Source organism: Hyperolius riggenbachi, chromosome 3, assembly GCF_040937935.1.
Source record: "Hyperolius riggenbachi isolate aHypRig1 chromosome 3, aHypRig1.pri, whole genome shotgun sequence".
In the NCBI taxonomy this organism is placed as follows: Eukaryota; Metazoa; Chordata; class Amphibia; order Anura; family Hyperoliidae; genus Hyperolius; species Hyperolius riggenbachi.
The window spans coordinates 423921882-423939818 of record NC_090648.1 but is presented as its reverse complement, the minus strand read 5'-3'; the positions used below and the strand labels follow the sequence as shown (position 1 = coordinate 423939818).

The 17937-nt window shown below is 48.4% G+C and overlaps 1 protein-coding gene across 3 annotated transcripts in view; it reads left to right on the top strand.

The window, feature by feature from the left end:
- Positions 1–17937, top strand: part of AGBL3 (AGBL carboxypeptidase 3) — a 357981-nt gene that overhangs the window by 198400 nt on the left and 141644 nt on the right. For all 3 annotated transcript variants that reach the window (XM_068277556.1, XM_068277557.1, XM_068277555.1), the window contains exon 4: positions 14775–14960. In XM_068277556.1, coding sequence (XP_068133657.1) covers positions 14775–14960 — 186 coding nt within the window. The remainder of the gene's footprint in view (positions 1–14774; positions 14961–17937) is intronic.

Sequence of the window (17937 nt, the reverse complement as noted above, 5' to 3'; positions counted from 1 at the left end):
CCCCTTCCCCGCTGATGTGCAAACCTCTCCCCTCATGCTGTAACCCCTCCTGCCCCCCCCCCCCCAATCGACCATGAGCGGGCCCCACCCCCACGGGGGCAGGGGCTGCTTCCCCTATTGTTACGCCAGTGGTTGCATCTTAAACAGCGACTGGGGTGCTGACGTATCCTGCTATGCTATGTTTGACAGTGGGGATGGTGTTCTTTGGGTTGAAGGCTTCACCTTTTTACACCAAATGAAGGACACATCATTGTGACTAAACAATTGAATTGAACAACCAGAAGTCTTCTTCTTTGTCCAGAGGAGCATTTGCAAAGGCCAAGTGACCTTTAGTGTGCCTTATCTGGAGGAGTGGCGTCCTCCTTGGTTTGCATTTGTGAAACCCAGCAGTGTGCAGTGTCTGTTAGATTGTCTGCCTTGAGACATTACCACCAGCAGAGCCCAGATTCACCCGGATGGCCTTGGTGGTGATCTTTGAATTATTTTTCACCCCTCTCACTATCCTCCTGGCCAGCACAGGTGTCACTTTTGACTTCCGACCACGGCCTCTGAGATTTTCCACAGTGCAGAGCATCTTGCATTTTTTAATGATACTCTGCACTGTAGCCATAGTAACTTGAAAACATTTAGAAATGACCTTGTAGCCCTTTCTTGACTTGTGAGCAGCCACAATGCGCAGCAGCAGGTCTTCACTGAGCTCCTTTGTCTTAGCCATGATTGTCCACAAACCAACTGCAGAGAGCTGCTGTGTTTCACCTGTTGAGTTGATTAAAACAGCTGTTCCCAATAAATCAGGTTATTAGGATGCTTTAGAACAGCTTGAACTATTTGGAGTGGTATAGAACTTTGGATTTTCCCACAAACTGTGACAGTTTGGGAAGGATATGAATAATTTTTGACGGGATACTTTTTGCTCAAATTAAATAAAAGCTGAGAAATTATTTTTTCCACAATAATACCTCTTGTACATTCTCGTATTATCTTTTGGGAGATACCTATGACCATAGCTGGGACAAGGTCCTCCAGCACCCAAGGCTGAGACATCAAAGTGCGCCCCTCCATCCCTCCCACCCCAGCTGTCACACACTGATTGCTATTAGACTAAGAGGGCCACAGGGCCCACAACCTCCCCAACACCTTAATATCTAGTTATCTGGCTTGCAGTCACTGCCATGTATCCCCTTTTCTTATTTATTTCTGCTTCAAACACAATTAGGATTGACAGCTGAATGAATTGTGCGCCCCCTCCTACACTGCGCCCTGAGGCTGGAGCCTCTCCAGCCTATGCCTCTGCCCGGCCCTGCCTATGACATTTCCCATCAAAAAAGTACTTGCTGGTTGAATAAAAGTAACTTTAAGTCAAAATTTGCAAGGGGTATGAATAATTATGGGCAGCACTGTATCTATTTTAATTAACAAAACTAATGTAACTTAATGTCAGTATGTTTGTTTAGGCTGACGTTCCCCTTTAAATAAGGAATTTGTAAACAGAAAAACATTATGGCTTAGGTACCGAAATTTCAGCCAATCAGAACCAGATGTTGAGGGAAATTCCAAATTAGGCAGCCATATTCGATCCAGTGAGTTTAAAAATAGGTGGTTTGAGAGCTATTCAGACATCCAGACCAAATCTCTCCTTAAAAACACTACTCATCTACAAGCCAGAAGCAGTGGCGGACAAAGCCAATGATGGGCCCCTGTGTAGGATAAATGAAGCGGGCACCATATGAGTCGCGTGGTCATAACAGATCATGGTTGGATCCAAACAATTCCGATAAGATAAAAGTACATGAACCTAGATCACATTATGTAGGTGCTGTATTAATGTAGCACACATTTTAACCATTTCAGCCCGCGGGTATTTTTCACCTTATGGACGAGAGTAATTTTCCCATTTCAGCGCTCCTCCCTTTCATTCCCCAATAACTCTATCACTACTTATCACAAAGAAATGATCTATACCTTGTTTTTTCCGCCACCAATTAGGCTTTCTTTGGGTGGTACATTATGTTAAGAGTTATTTTATTCTAAATGCATTTTAATGAGAATAATTAAGTAAAAAATGGAAAAAATCATTATTTCTCAGTTTTTGGCCATTATAATTTTAAAATACCACATGCTACTGTAATTAAAATCCACACATTTTATTTGCCCATTTGTCCCAGTTATTGCAATGTTAAAATTATATCCCTAGTATAATGTATGGTGACAATATTTTATTTGGAATTAAAGATACATTTTTTTTTAGTTTCACATCCATCGCTAATTTTTAGCCCATACATTTCTAATATGCCCTCTTGACTAGTGTTGGGTGAACACCTGTATGTTCGGGTTCGCGAACGTTCGCCGAACATGGCCGCGATGTTCGGGTGTTCGCGCCGAACTCCGAACATAATGGAAGTCAATGGGGACCCGAACTTTCGTGCTTTGTAAAGCCTCCTTACATGCTACATACCCCAAATTTACAGGGTATGTGCACCTTGGGAGTGGGTACAAGAGGAAAAAAATTAGCAAAAAGAGCTTATAGTTTTTGAGAAAATAAATTTTAAAGTTTCAAAGGGAAAACTGTCTTTAAAATGCGGGAAATGTCTGTTTTCTTTGCACAGGTAGCATGCATTTTGCCGCCATGCAGTCATAAATGTAATAAAGATAAGAGGTTCCATAAACAGGGACCGGAAACGCTAACCCAGCAGCAGCACACGTGATGGAACAGGAGGAGGCGCAGGAGGAGAAGGCCACGCTTTCAGACACAACAACCCAGGCCTTGCATGAGGACAAGAAGCGTGCGGATAGCATGCTTTTTGCCGCCATGCAGTCATAAATGTAATAAAGATAAGAGGTTCCATAAACAGGGACCGGAAACGCTAACCCAGCAGCAGCACACGTGATGGAACAGGAGGAGGCGCAGGAGGAGAAGGCCACGCTTTCAGACACAACAACCCAGGCCTTGCATGAGGACAAGAAGCGTGCGAATAGCATGCTTTTTGCCGCCATGCAGTCATAAATGTAATAAAGATAAGAGGTTCCATAAACAGGGACCAGAAACGCTAACCCAGCAGCAGCACACGTGATGGAACAGGAGGAGGCGCAGGAGGAGAAGGCCACGCTTTGAGACACAACAACCCAGGCCTTGCATGAGGACAAAAAGCGTGCGGATAGCATGCTTTTTGCCGCCATGCAGTCATAAATGTAATAAAGATAAGAGGTTCCATAAACAGGGACCGGAAACGCTAACCCAGCAGCAGCACACGTGATGGAACAGGAGGAGGCGCAGGAGGAGAAGGCCACGCTTTCAGACACAACAACCCAGGCCTTGCATGAGGACAAGAAGCGTGCGGATAGCATGCTTTTTGCCGCCATGCAGTCATAAATGTAATAAAGATAAGAGGTTCCATAAACAGGGGCCGGCAACGCTAACCCAGCAGCAGCACATGTGATGGAACAGGAGGAGGCGCAGGAGGAGAAGGCCACGCTTTCAGACACAACAACCCAGGCCTTGCATGAGGACAAAAAGCGTGCGGATAGCATGCTTTTTGCCACCATGCAGTCATAAATGTAATAAAGATAAGAGGTTCCATAAACAGGGACCGGCAACGCTAACCCATCACAGATGGTCATTGTTCCTGTTACTTGGTTGGGGTCCAGGAGTGTTGCATAGTCGTTTCCAATCCAGGATTGATTCATTTTTATTTGAGTCAGACGGTCTGCATTTTCTGTGGAGAGGCGGATACGCCGATTTGTGACGATGCCTCCGGCAGCACTGAAACAGCGTTCCGACATAACGCTGGCTGCCGGGCAAGCCAGCACCTCTATTGCGTACATTGCCAGTTCGTGCCAGGTGTCTAGCTTCGATACCCAATAGTTGAAGGGTGCAGATGGATTGTTCAACACAGCTACGCCATCTGACATGTAGTCCTTGACCATCTTCTCCAGGCGATCGATGTTGGAGGTGGATCTGCACGCTTGCTGTTCTGTGGGCTGCTGCATGGGTGTCAGAAAATTTTCCCACTCCAAGGACACTGCCGATACCATTCCCTTTTGGGCACTAGCTGCGGCTTGTGTTGTTTGCTGCCCTCCTGGTCGTCCTGGGTTTGCGGAAGTCAGTCTGTCGGCGTACAACTGGCTAGAGGAGGGGGAGGATGTCAATCTCCTCTCTAAAGTCTCCACAAGGGCCTGCTGGTATTCTTCCATTTTGACCTCTCTGACTCTTTCTTCAAGCAGTTTTGGAACATTGTGTTTGTACCGTGGATCCAGAAGGGTATAAACCCAGTAATTGGTGTTGTCCAGAATGCGCACAATGCGTGGGTCGCGTTCAATGCAGTCTAGCATGAATTGAGCCATGTGTGCCAGAGTCCTGCCAGAATCCTCATCATCCTCTTGTGAGCGTTGTGATAGTTGTTGTGATGCATCATAGTCGTCACCTTCTTCCTGGTCTGCTTCTGCTGACCATTCGCGCTGAATTGTGGAAGTCCAACGTGCACCGCTCTGGCCCTCGTCAGTGGTGGCATGAAATTCCTGCTCCAACTCCAGCTGTTCCTCCTCCTCTTCTTCGTCATAGCTGCTGGGGCCAGCGTTTCCTGAGGCAGATGGCCTGATGTTGGTACCATCACGCTGATCGTTTTCTCTTTCAGATTCCCCCAGTTGCATCATGACAGCTGTTTCCTTGATTTTCAACATTGACTTCTTCAGTAAACACAGCAGTGGTATGGTAATGCTGACTGAAGAGTTGTCACTGCTCACAAGCATCGTGGATTGCTCAAAATTTTGGAGGACTTGGCAGAGGTCCAACATGTTGGCCCAATCGGATCCACAGAAGCTTGGCAGCTGTCCGGATGCGCCTCGGTACTGCGCCGTCATGTACTGGACCACTGCACTCTTCTGCTCGCAAAAGCGGGCTAGCATGTGCAACGTAGAATTCCAGCGCGTAGGGACATCACACAGCAAGCGATGGTGGGGGAGATTGAAGCGCTCCTGCATCTTGGTGAGTGCTCCCGAAGCAGTACTGGAATTTCTACAATGTTTGGCCACTCGTCGCACCTTCAACAGAAGATCGGCCACGCCTGGGTATGTCCTCAGGAACCGCTGAACTACTAGGTTCATCACGTGCGCCAGGCAAGGGATGTGTGTCAGCTTAGCCAACCTTAAAGCGCGAATGAGATTACTCCCATTATCACACACAACCATGCCCGGTTTCAGGTCCAGCGGTGTCAGCCACAAATCCATCTGTTCCTTTATTCCCCTTCAAATTTCCTCCCCTGTGTGCTGCTTATCCCCAAGGCAGATCAGCTTCAGCAACGCTTGCTGATGCATGCCAACAGCTGTGCTGCACTGCTTCCACGATCCTACTGCTGCTGGGTTAGCGTTTCCGGATGAGGTACAGCTTTGAGATGCGTTGGAGGAGAAGGAGTCAGAGAGGTAGGTGCTGCTGTTGTTATCCAGTGGGAGGGACGGCGGTGCAGCTGTTTGCGGCGTGGGCAACACCCGCGCCGTAGCAGGTGAGGAATCGCTGCCAGGCTCCACAAGGTTCACCCAGTGCGCGGTAAGGGAGATGTATCGACCCTGGCCGAACGCACTCGTCCAGGTGTCAGTGGTGAGGTGAACCTTGCAGGCAACGGCATTCTTCAAGCTTCGGGTTATTTTGCTGGCCACGTGCTCATGCAACTCAGGCACTGCAGAGCGCGCAAAGTGGTAGCGGCTGGGAACCACGTAACGTGGGATGGCCACTGACATCATGCCCTTGAAGCTGTTTGTCTCCACCACTCGATATGGCAGCATTTCGCAGGCCAGAAGCTTGGCTATGCTGGCTGTTACTGCCACGGCCCGGGGGTCATTTGCTGGCAATTTCCTCTTGCGCTCAAGCATCTCCGAGACAGACAACTGAACCGTAGGGCTGCACACTGAACGGCTGTTGGTTGTTGTGTTTGATGACTGGGAGACCTCAAGAGCACTATTCCGGAAAGTGACAGTGTCAGCGTCGTCTGATGTTTGTGAATGTTGTTGTGAACCACGCAATGGCTGGGCTACTGCTGCTGCTGAGGAGGGTCTGGTGGTGAGTCTGGTGACCCCAAGGGAGGCAGTGTTGCTGCTGGTACCCTGTCCTGGCGGCCACAGAGTGGGATGTTTGGATACCATGTGACGGGTCATGCTGGTGGTGGAGAGGTTGTTAATATGTTTTCCCCTGCTCAGGTGGGTCTTGCACACCTTGCAAATCACCATGGTACCATCCTCACTGCAGTCTTCAAAGAAAGGCCAGACTTTGGAGCACCTGCCTTGCTGGCGATTTCTGTTTGCGCCTCTTTCTTAAACTTCCACGCTTGTGGTGCCTGAAATTTCGCGCCGCCTACCTTGTGGCACAAGTCGAACTCGTGCAGCAGTGGGTTCTTCAACAGACTCATCTGTGCTGCTGCTACGACGGTGATGTTCTCCTTCACATACAAAATCTGGGTCTCTGTCAACATTGTCCATACCCTCCTCCTCCTCTTCCATCTCCTCAAACTCGTCATATGTGATTGTGGGCCGCCGCCGTGGAGTAGAGCTCCCCACAACAACCTCTGCACAGCACACTCCAACGTCGTCTTCAAGATCTTCTCGGCCGACCTCCTGCAATTGAAACCCCTCCTGCCCAACTTGCTCTGGGATTTAGGTTTCCGAGTCCTCCTCGGACTCGCCTTGCATTTCAGTGCGCGGTACATTTCCCACAGTCAGTGGTTGTGAATCCGGGCACAAAATTTCTGGCAGTTCCGTTGACCTTTGAAAGGTGGAAGTTTGTTGGGCTGGGAATAGCTCCTGCGAATACCCCATTGTGTCCTGAGGAAATTCTTCAGACTGATTATTTGGCAGTTGTGTGCGTGGTGTCGCTGCCGGTTGTGTCTGCTTTGTGCCCACTGGCTCCTTGTAACTGGCTGAGGACTCGGACCTCGTGCGTGATGTGCTGGTGCTGCTTAACCCACTGCTGGACGCTTGAGAGGTCATCCAATTAATTATCTGGTCCTGTTCTTTTGGATTTGTGAGGGTTGATTTCCTGGACAACATGGGCGGTATTGAGTGGGTTTTCTTCGGTGCTCCACTGTGGCCTGTACGTGAACCGTCAGGGGGAACACCTCTTCCCTTGCCCCTCCCTCTTTCACAGGATTTCTTCTTCATTTCACTTATCCGTAAAAGTACACGCTGACTGGCAGCAGTACAGTGGCAGTACAGAAATGCTATACAGTGGTGGGTGAGCGGTGTACTACTATTCCCAGCAGTGACACAGAGCACAATGCTATACAGTGGTGGGTGAGCGATGTACTACTGTTCCCAGCAGCGACACAGAGTGGCAGTAAACACAATGCTATATAGTGTGGCTGAGCGGTGTACTACTATTCCCAGCAGCGACACAGAGCACAATGCTATACAGGGTGAGCGGTGTACTACTGTTCCCAGCAGACACACAGAGTGGCAGTAAACACAATGCTATATAGTGTGGCTGAGCGGTGTACTACTATTCCCAGCAGCGACACAGAGCACAATGCTATACAGGGTGAGCGGTGTACTACTGTTCCCAGCAGACACACAGAGTGGCAGTAAACACAATGCTATATAGTGTGGCTGAGCGGTGTACTACTATTCCCAGCAGCGACACAATGACCGGGGGACCCTGGCTAGCCTGGCTGGAGAGAGAACTACCCTGCCTGCCTACCCAAAGCTAAACCCACAGACAAATGGCGGAGAAATGACGTGGATCAGGTATTTATTTACCCGAACCACGTGACCCGTTCGCCAATCAGAGCGCGTTCGGGTCCGAACCACGTGACCCGTTCGGCCAATCACAGCGCTAGCCGAACGTTCGGGTAACGTTCGGCCATGCGCTCTTAGTTCGGCCATATGGCCGAACAGTTTGGCCGAACACCATCAGGTGTTCGGCCGAACTCGAACATCACCCGAACAGGGTGATGTTCTGCAGAACCCGAACAGTGGCGAACACTGTTCGCCCAACACTACTCTTGACATACATATTATTTTTTTTTTATTATTCCCTAAAGTCAGTAGGTGTAATTTTACTATTTGGCCACAAGATGTCCCCACTGAGCAAATCCTATGAGCGTATAAGTAAGCCTAGAGGAAACAATGTGTTGCTGTAACGATTGGTGTCAGCACGCAGAGAGAATCTGATTATTGGTGATCTGCAGAATCACTGATAATACAGATATATTGCTAACCTCTGGACACCTATAGGTATGTGAGTGTTTGGTGTAACAGTAGTATTTTGAGTAATGCACCTGAAGAGCAGGTGATCATAGGCAGTAAAGGAATACTGCTCTAGAGGGCACAGGAACCTTCCAGCAGCCTGAGACTCTCCAAGGGGTGGAGTCAGGCTGGAGATAGGAAGGACCAGAGAGTGAGTGACACCTGAAGGTGGATGTCACTATCTGATCTGGAGACTGTCTCTTAAGAGGAGAGATAGCTCTCGAGGTCGGGCACGCCTGGTCGGCAACACACGGACAGATTAAGTACAAAGACAGAAGGCTGATTCGGTATCCAAGGCAAGCAGGGTCTGGCAACGGAATATCAGATATGCGAGGTACCGAATCAGAGATCAAAGGGATAGTCAGGAAATCAGTAAGTCATAACAGATATCAACAATGCCTAGTCTGGGTGTGAGGTCCTTGGTCTCTACACCCTGAAACTAGTCTGATGAATAACAGATAGATAACACAGTTCCCTAGTCTGGTGTGAGGTCCGTGGTCTCTACACCCTGGAACTAGTCTGAAGTATAACAGATTGATAACGCAAGTTCCCTAGTCTGGGTGTGAGGTCCGTGGTCTCTACACCCTGGAACTAGTCTGAAGTATAACAGATTGATAACTCAAGTTCCCTAGTCTGGGTGTGAGGTCCGTGGTCTCTACACCCTGGAACTGGTCTAAGCATAAACAGAATGCTATACAAGTAATCTGGCTCAGTGTAAATTCCCAGGTCCACCTGGTTTAAACACACTGTTGGATCTGACTAAGGTCTGAGTGCTTCCGCGTAGTGTTCGCAACGGTAGACAACTTGAAACTGGCCAGCAGTAACTATATATGGAGTAGTGCTCTCCGGCACCACCCCTAATTGATCAACCAATAGTAACCTGCTCTTGAGTCAGCTGATCGGCGTGATCAGCTGATCTCTCCTTTCCCAGTATAAGAGTTCTGCCTCTTAGCGCACGCGCGTATTCCTAAGCCTGTGTGCACTAACAGACTCAGCCACACCAGACACATGCTGCCACGTGCAAACCGCCGTGCTGGACGCGGAACCAGCCGCCTTACTGTTGTTACATGCGGCGGCTTTTCCGCGTTCTGTCCTGTTACCAGACGCACGCTTCCGCGTGCAAACCGCCGCATTGGACGCGGAATCCGCCGCCTCCTCAGCAGCACACGCGGCGGCTTTTCCGCGTTCTCTCACAGTTGCTACATTGTTACTAGAGAAGTGACACAGGCTTCAATGGAAGCCTGCTATCACGGGTGGCCTGCGGGGAACTTTGTTCCCGTTCATAAATCTAACGATCGGCGGCGGAAGGAAGCACAGTGGCTCTATTTAAGAATAAACACTGTTTTTGAACAAAAACAGTGTTTATCCTCGGGGGACATGTACGGATTGGCACAGGGGACTTTTGTCCCCTGCAACCAATCCCCCCTGCTCCCGACAACAGTGCAATCGTTGCCATTTGCCCTCAAAGCACCTCAAACTGCAGGGACGTGACTAGCGCGTGCCTGCGGCTGTAGCTGTTGCCGCTGCGGACGTGAGGCTCACGTCTGCGCGGCATAAATGGTTAATCTTGTATCTGACTGGGGTACAAGTTATTATCACTGTTTCTCTTGAGTTTCAGAAAGAAATACTTGGAAAAAAAGCCTTGAGGATAACTAGGCTCTAACCGGTGCAATTACATGGGCCCAAGAGGACATGGGGCCCCTGTGCGCTGCACGGGCCTATGTCCGCCTCTGTACATTGCCACACACACACCGTCAGGCAGATTACTGTGGACCTGTAAGTGTTCAGTAAACAAAGCACTTGAAGGTCTACTTTGAGTATAAGTAAACTAACACTTCAAATTATAACACAGCTGGTATTTTTCTCCATTCATAGACCAAGCACAAAAGAAGTGATGTGAGTAGGTGTCTGTTACTGGAACCGTTCTGCTAATTCAGTTATGAACAGTTCTCTCTTCAATAATTAATCCCCTTTAATTACGATCGCTGTGCCAGAAGCAGACACTCTCCGTAACTCAGGATAACGGTGGCGTCTGACACCGCGTACCTTTGTGACAGCCCTCTGCCTGTTTTCCCCCGTGTCAAAAGACAAATTTATTCTGCATCTCAGCGACTTTCTGCCTCTTTTTCTGCTACCGCCACTAAATCGCCTTTTTGAAATATCACAGAGTGACACGTTAATGGCTCCGGCGTCCGGGCTCTTCAAAATGCGATGAGACGCAAAGTAATGGTCTGCCATTTGGAAATGGGAGCAGGTTAATGTAAATGCTCGGTGACAAAGTGGACGAGAGTTTTTTACAGTAGCGGGAAGTGAGAGGATTGATGGGCAGCGGAGCAGGCACCGAGCCAGCCTAGGTACACAAGTGCGCTGGCGTACTTAACCGAGGTCAATACAATGAGCTCCTATGGAGTCAATGAATGGAAATACGATGCATAGTGCTGCTCAGACCCATTACCTGCATATTCATTTCCCTGCATTGAGCCTTCAAGGACTTTACAGGGGCTGTCGTGCAAAACTGAACCTCATTTCAAGGAGAGATTTTCCTAACAAGGCTCTTTATCTGCAAATCAAGACAGCCACAAAGCTAAATGCTAAGCAAACATAGAAATATTATTCATCTGGTTATGTAGGGATGGGCACAGCAATAAAAAACAAACTGAAATGAAAACGCCATGGAGGCTGCCATCTTTCATACCCCTTTATAGGACACCTGAAGTGAGAGGGATCTGGAAGCTGCCATATATATTGCCTTTTAAACAATGGAAAGCTGTCCTGCTCATCCTCTGCTTCTATTTTAGTCATATATCCTGAACAACCATGCAGATCAGATGTTTGAAGTCTGACTGCATTTGCCACATGCTGTTTCAAGTGGGTGATTCAGACACTTTTGCATAGGTGTATCAGCGCCAAGGAAACAAAGTGGCCGCTGCTGAGAGAAGAACAATGTCCAGAGTTCACAAACAGGTAAATTATATATGATCAGCGCAGAGTCCAAAAACAAAAGACAAGTCTTCAACATAGAATAAGAGCAGGTAAATCTCTACCACAACAAGTATGGGGGTCACGGCACAGCTCTGCAATCATGGATACCCAAAAAAAGGAAAGAGGCTTACCAGCTGGTGACAACCCACATTATAAGGTTGTCTCAACAATTTGGTAGGACATCAGGAACAGGCCCGGCCCTAGACTTTTTGCCGCCTGAGGCAAGCTTTAAGCAAATCACCCTCCCCCCCCCCCGCCCCCCCCAAGCCGTGGGTGTTAGAGGCCGCCGGAGCTGGAGGGGATAGCGGGCAGGAAGGGGGTATTGGGCCTAGTGGCGGGGAGGGGGTCGGACCCCCCTCCTCCCTCGCCTGGGTCCCCCATCCTCCGCTCCCCTCCAGCTTTAAAAAGTTGCGTGGCTGGCTGCATCTGTAAGAGGCAACGGGCGGGGATCACTCACCTCTTCCTCATTCCAGCCTAGCCTGCGCTCTACTGACGTCACTTCCTGCTACGCCGCAGGAAGTGACGTCAGTAGAGCGCACGCTGGACCGAGGAAGAGGTGAGTGATCCCCGCCCGTTGCCTCTTACAGCTGCAGCCAGCCACGCAACTTTTTAAAGCTGGAGGGGAGTGGAGGACGGGGGTCCCAGGCGAGGGAGGGGTGGGTCCGACCCCCCTCCCCGCCGCTAGGCCCAATACCCCCTTCCTGCCCGCTATCCCCTTCAGCTCGGGCAGCCCCTCACACCCACGGACGGGCGGGTGCCGCCCCCCCCCCCCCCCCAGAAGTGCCGCCTGAGGCAAAATTTTCACCCCGCCTCATTGGCGGGCCGGCCCTGATCAGGAAGCAACAGTCTGTCCAGGATCCACCAATTCAGCAATGTTTCATCTCATGAATGGATATCAGTAAACATCATAAAAACAAACAAATGGCAACTCTAAGTGTAAACCGTTTAATATAGAGTTTTTATAGTAAAAACTGCTTAAGAATAGCATAAAAACAAAACTTACATACGGAGCCCATGCAATGGGAACCCCGAGAAAGTTGCACACGTGTATGGGTCAGCAGTAAAGGACAGTGTAAAGGTGCCGCCAGTCTCCTTCCCGACCAGTTTCGCAAACTAGCATCATCAGGGGATTCAGACACTACTGATGCATGATAGATCAGCAGGAAAGCCAGGCAACTGGTAGTGTTTAAAAGGAAATACATATGGCAGCCTCCATATCCCACTCATTTCAAGTGTCCTTTAAATTGTATGAACAGTGATGGAAATCAGACTTCACAGCTTTCAATACAACCAGACCAAAATCCAGCAACCTGCTGTTAAGGCTGCCATACACTGGTCCAGATCCACCAACAGATACATCCCTCTCTGATCAAATGTGATCAGAGAGGGATCTATTGGCTGCCCATACATTGCACACAGATTTTGAATCGATTTCAGCATGAAATTGATTCACAACCTGTGGAGCTGCCACTGCCACCTGCCTTGCCGCCCCCAAGCCTTCTTCCTTTCTTGCCCCCCCTCCCCCCAGCCAGCAGCAATAATATTACCTGTCCGCTGGCGCAAGTTTCCGGGTCTGTGCAGTCTCACTTCTTCCAGCGTCCTCTTCTGTCTCCTCTTCACTTCCTGTCCAGTCTTGTGACAAGCAGAAGTTCAAACAGTAGAGGGCGCTTTACTGTTTGAACTTCGCCTTCTCGCAGGACAAGACAGGAAGTGAAGAGGAAATAGAGAAGAAGGCCAGCCGGAAGAAAGGACAGCACAGACCGGACAGCACAAACCCGGGGACTTGCACTGGCAGACAGGTGATATTATTGCTGCGTTGGGGTCGCCAAATCAAACGCCACTAATAACGCGCTTCTGACCAGCCAGCGAATGAGCAACATTTTTCGCCTGTACAGGTCAACTAAATCGACCGATTTCGGATGGAAATCGGTCGATCGGTCAACATTTGCGTTAACAATTTCACAGCAGATTCGATCACAGTGATCGAATCTGCTGTATATCGACGGGAAATGGACGTAGTGTATGTTAACGTTACTTCTTCAGTAGTGGGAAATCTCTAGATGGTCCAGAGGCTTTCCCTACTGAGGTAAATATCTACATTTTTTTTAAATTACAGGTATCCTATAAAGTTGTCATGCACGCAGGGGTGCGTAACTACACGGGTGCGTAACTACACGGGTGCGTAACTACACGGGTGCGTAACTACAGGGGTGCGTAACTACAGGGGTGCGTAACTACAGGGGTACGTAACTATACGGGTGCGTAACTACAGGGGTGCGTAAGTACAGGGGTGCGTAACTACACGGGTACGTAACTACAGGGGTACGTAACTACAGGGGTGCAGCCCCTACCTAGAGCTTTGAGGGGGCCCAACTACCAACCTTATCTCCCTCCAATAAAGGGGTACAGATCCACTAATATTGTGGCTACACTTGTTATGGGCGTGAAGATTATGATGCCCACACATGTTTTATGACCCTTGCAAGATGGGCCCCCAGGATGTGAAGGTCACCAGCGGTAGGCAAGGGAAGGGGTGTGAGCATTGGGGCCACATCAAAGTTTTGCTGGGGGCCCCATGATTTGTAGTTACACCGCTGCATGCACTAGTAGATTCTTTCAATAGATGAGACATAAAACATCAGATACGATTCCAACATCAAATTTAATGAACATCTATAGAAACGGCCCTTTTTCAAGTGCACGGAGGGCTGAGGAAAGCAACAGTGCGATTGAGGTTCTGCATAAGTCTGTATTACATTGCGCAGTTGTAGGCTTCAGTGCAGTGGTGCAACCGATATTAGACAATATTTCTGATGAAATCTTGTCTAATATCTAACAGTGCAGAGTGCTGTTACAGGTAACAGATGGATATTTGGAATATATTGGCAGCTTTAGTGCTGTAGCACTGTCTGAACAGCACTGCCATTCTAAAGGCAGCAATACCTCTAGCAGGTGCAAACTGTGGTGCAGGAAGTGGCTGGTGGAGGGGCTCCTCACCAGGTACAGTATCATCTAATTTTCTGTCTGCCAAGCAAGCAATATCTCCCTTTGTGCTGTCAGTATGCAAACATTCCGTACAGATCACCTGACAGGACTAAAGATGTCATCACCAGTGATACATTTCAGAATGTAATTCAAGGAGAGGAAAGATTTTTCAATGGGCAAAAACTAACTAAATAATCTTTATATGAGCATTGTAAAACATACGGTAAGTGATTGTATTCATGATGTTATTTTCATTACAGTACCTGTTTAAGTCCCAAATAGTATTAGCAGTAAAACTAATAGAATTCCTGAATAAAGGAGAAGATTCCCATATAAGATGAATAATAATAATGGTCTTTGCTGGACTGAGTTAGCAGATGTAATTTAGCATCGCTTCAGCAAGATGGTAACTAAAACCCAACAGAGAGCTAACAGAGAAAGTGGAGAAGGCTTCTTTCCTCTGTGATAAATGGGCTTTTCTGGTGTCCTGCTGTTTGAGCTTTCTGTTGTCCATTAAGTTCACACATAATACATTAGTTATAGTCTTCAGTAAGTCACTGAATATTCCTGTCTTCCTCCAGCGGGTTCATTCTATGATCCCTGCCCCCAGCGCACTACACAGATTGTCTTTGAGTATCATGCCGGCAGGAGAATCACACGTCTCAAATCGCCACGAGATCTCTATGGGGTGTCCTCTGCAAGCTTCCTCCAACTTCCCCGGTGGCCATACGAGTGCCAGGTCCTCAAGGAGAGCATCCAGCACATCGGTGAGTAGTCTTTTTACAGGTGTAAAATGTACCTACACGTTTACGAATAAAAGTTATGGATGAGTTCCCCAAAGACCATTCCACACATACCTTTTGTGTGGATATCTCATAAATTAAGCATCTAGCTGCTACCATCAGAACATTAAAACATCGCACCAATTCCAGTTTGCAGCTCTATAAAGTGGTCTTGATTGACAGAGCCAGTACCCAATCACTAGGGCAGTGACTGGAATAAGTGTGGGGAGACGCTATACTAAACTCAGCAAAGGACAACCAGTTGGGCTTTCTCTGCTGAGAATCTAGTATGTGTACATCTGCCCTGATACATTGATGAATCGTCCGGGGTGCCAGATCATTGAGACCGAGTGCATTGCTTTCCTTCTTACCCCTCCCACCAGAAGCCCCTCTGTTGAGTGCAACGCCATCATCCCTGTTTCATAATAATAGAATGTGCTACCGGAATACACCTAGGAATGCTTCTATACAGCACACAGCTCCAGATTGTTGCCTAAATAATCTAGTTACAATCCCGTCCCTGTGGGCTACGGCCATTATTTGTATGTAAACTCCTTAAAGAGAAACTGTACTGAAAAAATCCTAAAATTTAAAACACATACAAATAAGAAGTACATTTCTTTCAGAGTAAAATGAGCCATAAATGACTTTTCTCCTATGTTGCTGTCACTTACAGTAGGTAGTAGAAATCTGACATTACCGACAGGTTTTGGGCTAGTCCATCTCTCCATAGGGGATTTTCAGCATGGCCTTTATTATTTATAAAGACATTCCCTGAAAAAGATTTATACAATGATGCTGGCCAGCCTCCGTGCTCACCGTACACTTTTTTGGCAGTTGGATGAAGCAACTGCCATTCACTAAGTGCTTTTACAAATAAAGAAAACCCTAAGAACCCCCTATGAGAAGATGGGCAAGTCCAAAATCTGTCAGTAATGTCAGATTTCTACTACTTACTGTAAGTGACAGCAACATAGGAGAGAAGTAATTTATGGCTCATTTTACTCTTGAAAAAAATGAACTTCTTATTTGTCTATGTTTACATGTATTTAAAATGTTAATATTTTCGCGACAGAGGTCCTTTAAAGAACAACTGAAGTGAGAGAAATATGGAGGCTACCATATTTATTTTCTTTCAAACAATTCACATTGCCTGGCTATTCTGGAGAGTGGTATCAGGACGAACGTGGCGAAACCCCTGATGCTTTCCCCCTAATGTTTCATGTTCGCCCGCAAAGCCCCCCACTTCTCCCCCATGCTCAGTTCGCTACACATTACCTCTCCGCATCCGCTACTGGCTCCGGGCGCTGTGCTCCTTCCATACACATGCCCCATGTGGTATCCATTGTATGCGTGGGTGACATTGCACCCGCAATATTCTGGCAACCAAGTGGGGTGCAAGACGGAGGAGCCCGGAGGCAGCATTGGACACGGCAAGTAATGTATAGTGCAATGGGCACTGAGGGGTTGGGGAGCTACATGAAACCTTAGGGGGACAGTGTTGGTCCAGCGAGGTGGCGAATGGGAACTCAGCATGAAATTGATCTGTAATCGTCCTGTGGTAAAGGCCTGCATGATTTTAGGAAAATATTGAATTGCACGATTTCTGTCAAAAATGACGATTTTGATTGAATGCAAGATTTTTGAAAAACGATGGATTAGCACATAGATGGTGAGTATAATTAGCCCCAATACAGATAGCCCAGTATAGGTGCCCCCAGTATAGTTTAACCAGCTTTAGGTGCCCCAGTAAAGGTTAGCTAGCTATAGGTGCCACAGTATAGGTAAGCCAGCTATAGGTGCGCCAGTATAGGTGCTGCAGTACAGGTTAGCCTGATAGATAGAAAGTCAGTCTCCCCCTCACCGCCGCTGGTATCTTCTTAGACTCCCAGCCCCCTCTTCCAGAAAGTCCCAATCCACCTCGCCGCATTACCATGCTGTCCCCCTGCACAACACACTTTTCCCCCAGCACATGACACACCTGCCCCCAGCACGACTTCCCACCGAGCACATGACACACCTGTACCCCAGAACATGACACACTTGTCCCCCAGCACATGACACACTTGTTCCCCAACATGACTCCCCCCCAGCACATAACACAACTGTCCCCCTGCACGACTCTTCCCCCCCATGACACAATTGTCCCCCAGCACATGTCACAACCCCCCACCACACATGACACACCTGTCCAGCACTGAGCTCCTCCTTCAGCACAGGACCCCCCCAGCAGCTGGTGCATGATTGACTGATAGCCTGGACAAGCGTGTGGCTCCCTTCACCCCCAGGGTGATTTGCAGCTTGGGAGTGAGGGGGCGGACGGCACTCTACACATCTCTTTGCAGAAGGCTCTCCTCCCAGCGCCGTGAGCGCGCAACGGAGAGGGAGCTGCAGAGCATCTTCGTCGGCATCAAGTGACCAGCGGTGCCACATCATGTGACTAGCGGCGCCACTCTCCTCTCCATGTGGCTAGCAGCGCCGATCTCTTCTCCTAGCTGCTTGAGCGTAGCGATGCGGATCGGGACTTTGTGGTGGAGGGGGCCGGGAGTTGGAGCAGAGAAGGCATCAGCGGCTCCGTGGAAAATGCCCACTCAACGATCTCAAGATCGTCTTGCTGCTGATCGCGATTTCGGTTTAAAAAATGAAAATCTCTTAACCCTACTGTGGTATATGGGCAGGCAACAGATCTCTCTCCGATCAGATTTCATCTGAGAGATGTTTGTCATCTGTCTCTTGGTGAATCTTCTCATACATCGTCTGATGTACTGTATGGGCACCTTTAGAACCTGAACAAGCATGCAGATCAGATGTTTGACGGACTGAATTAGCCACATGTTTGTTTCAGGTGGGTGACTCATACTGATGCATGAAAGATCAGCAGGACACCAGGCAACTGGTCTTGTTTCAAAGGAAATAAATATGGCAGCCTCCATATCCCTCTCACTTCAGGTGTCCTTTAAGG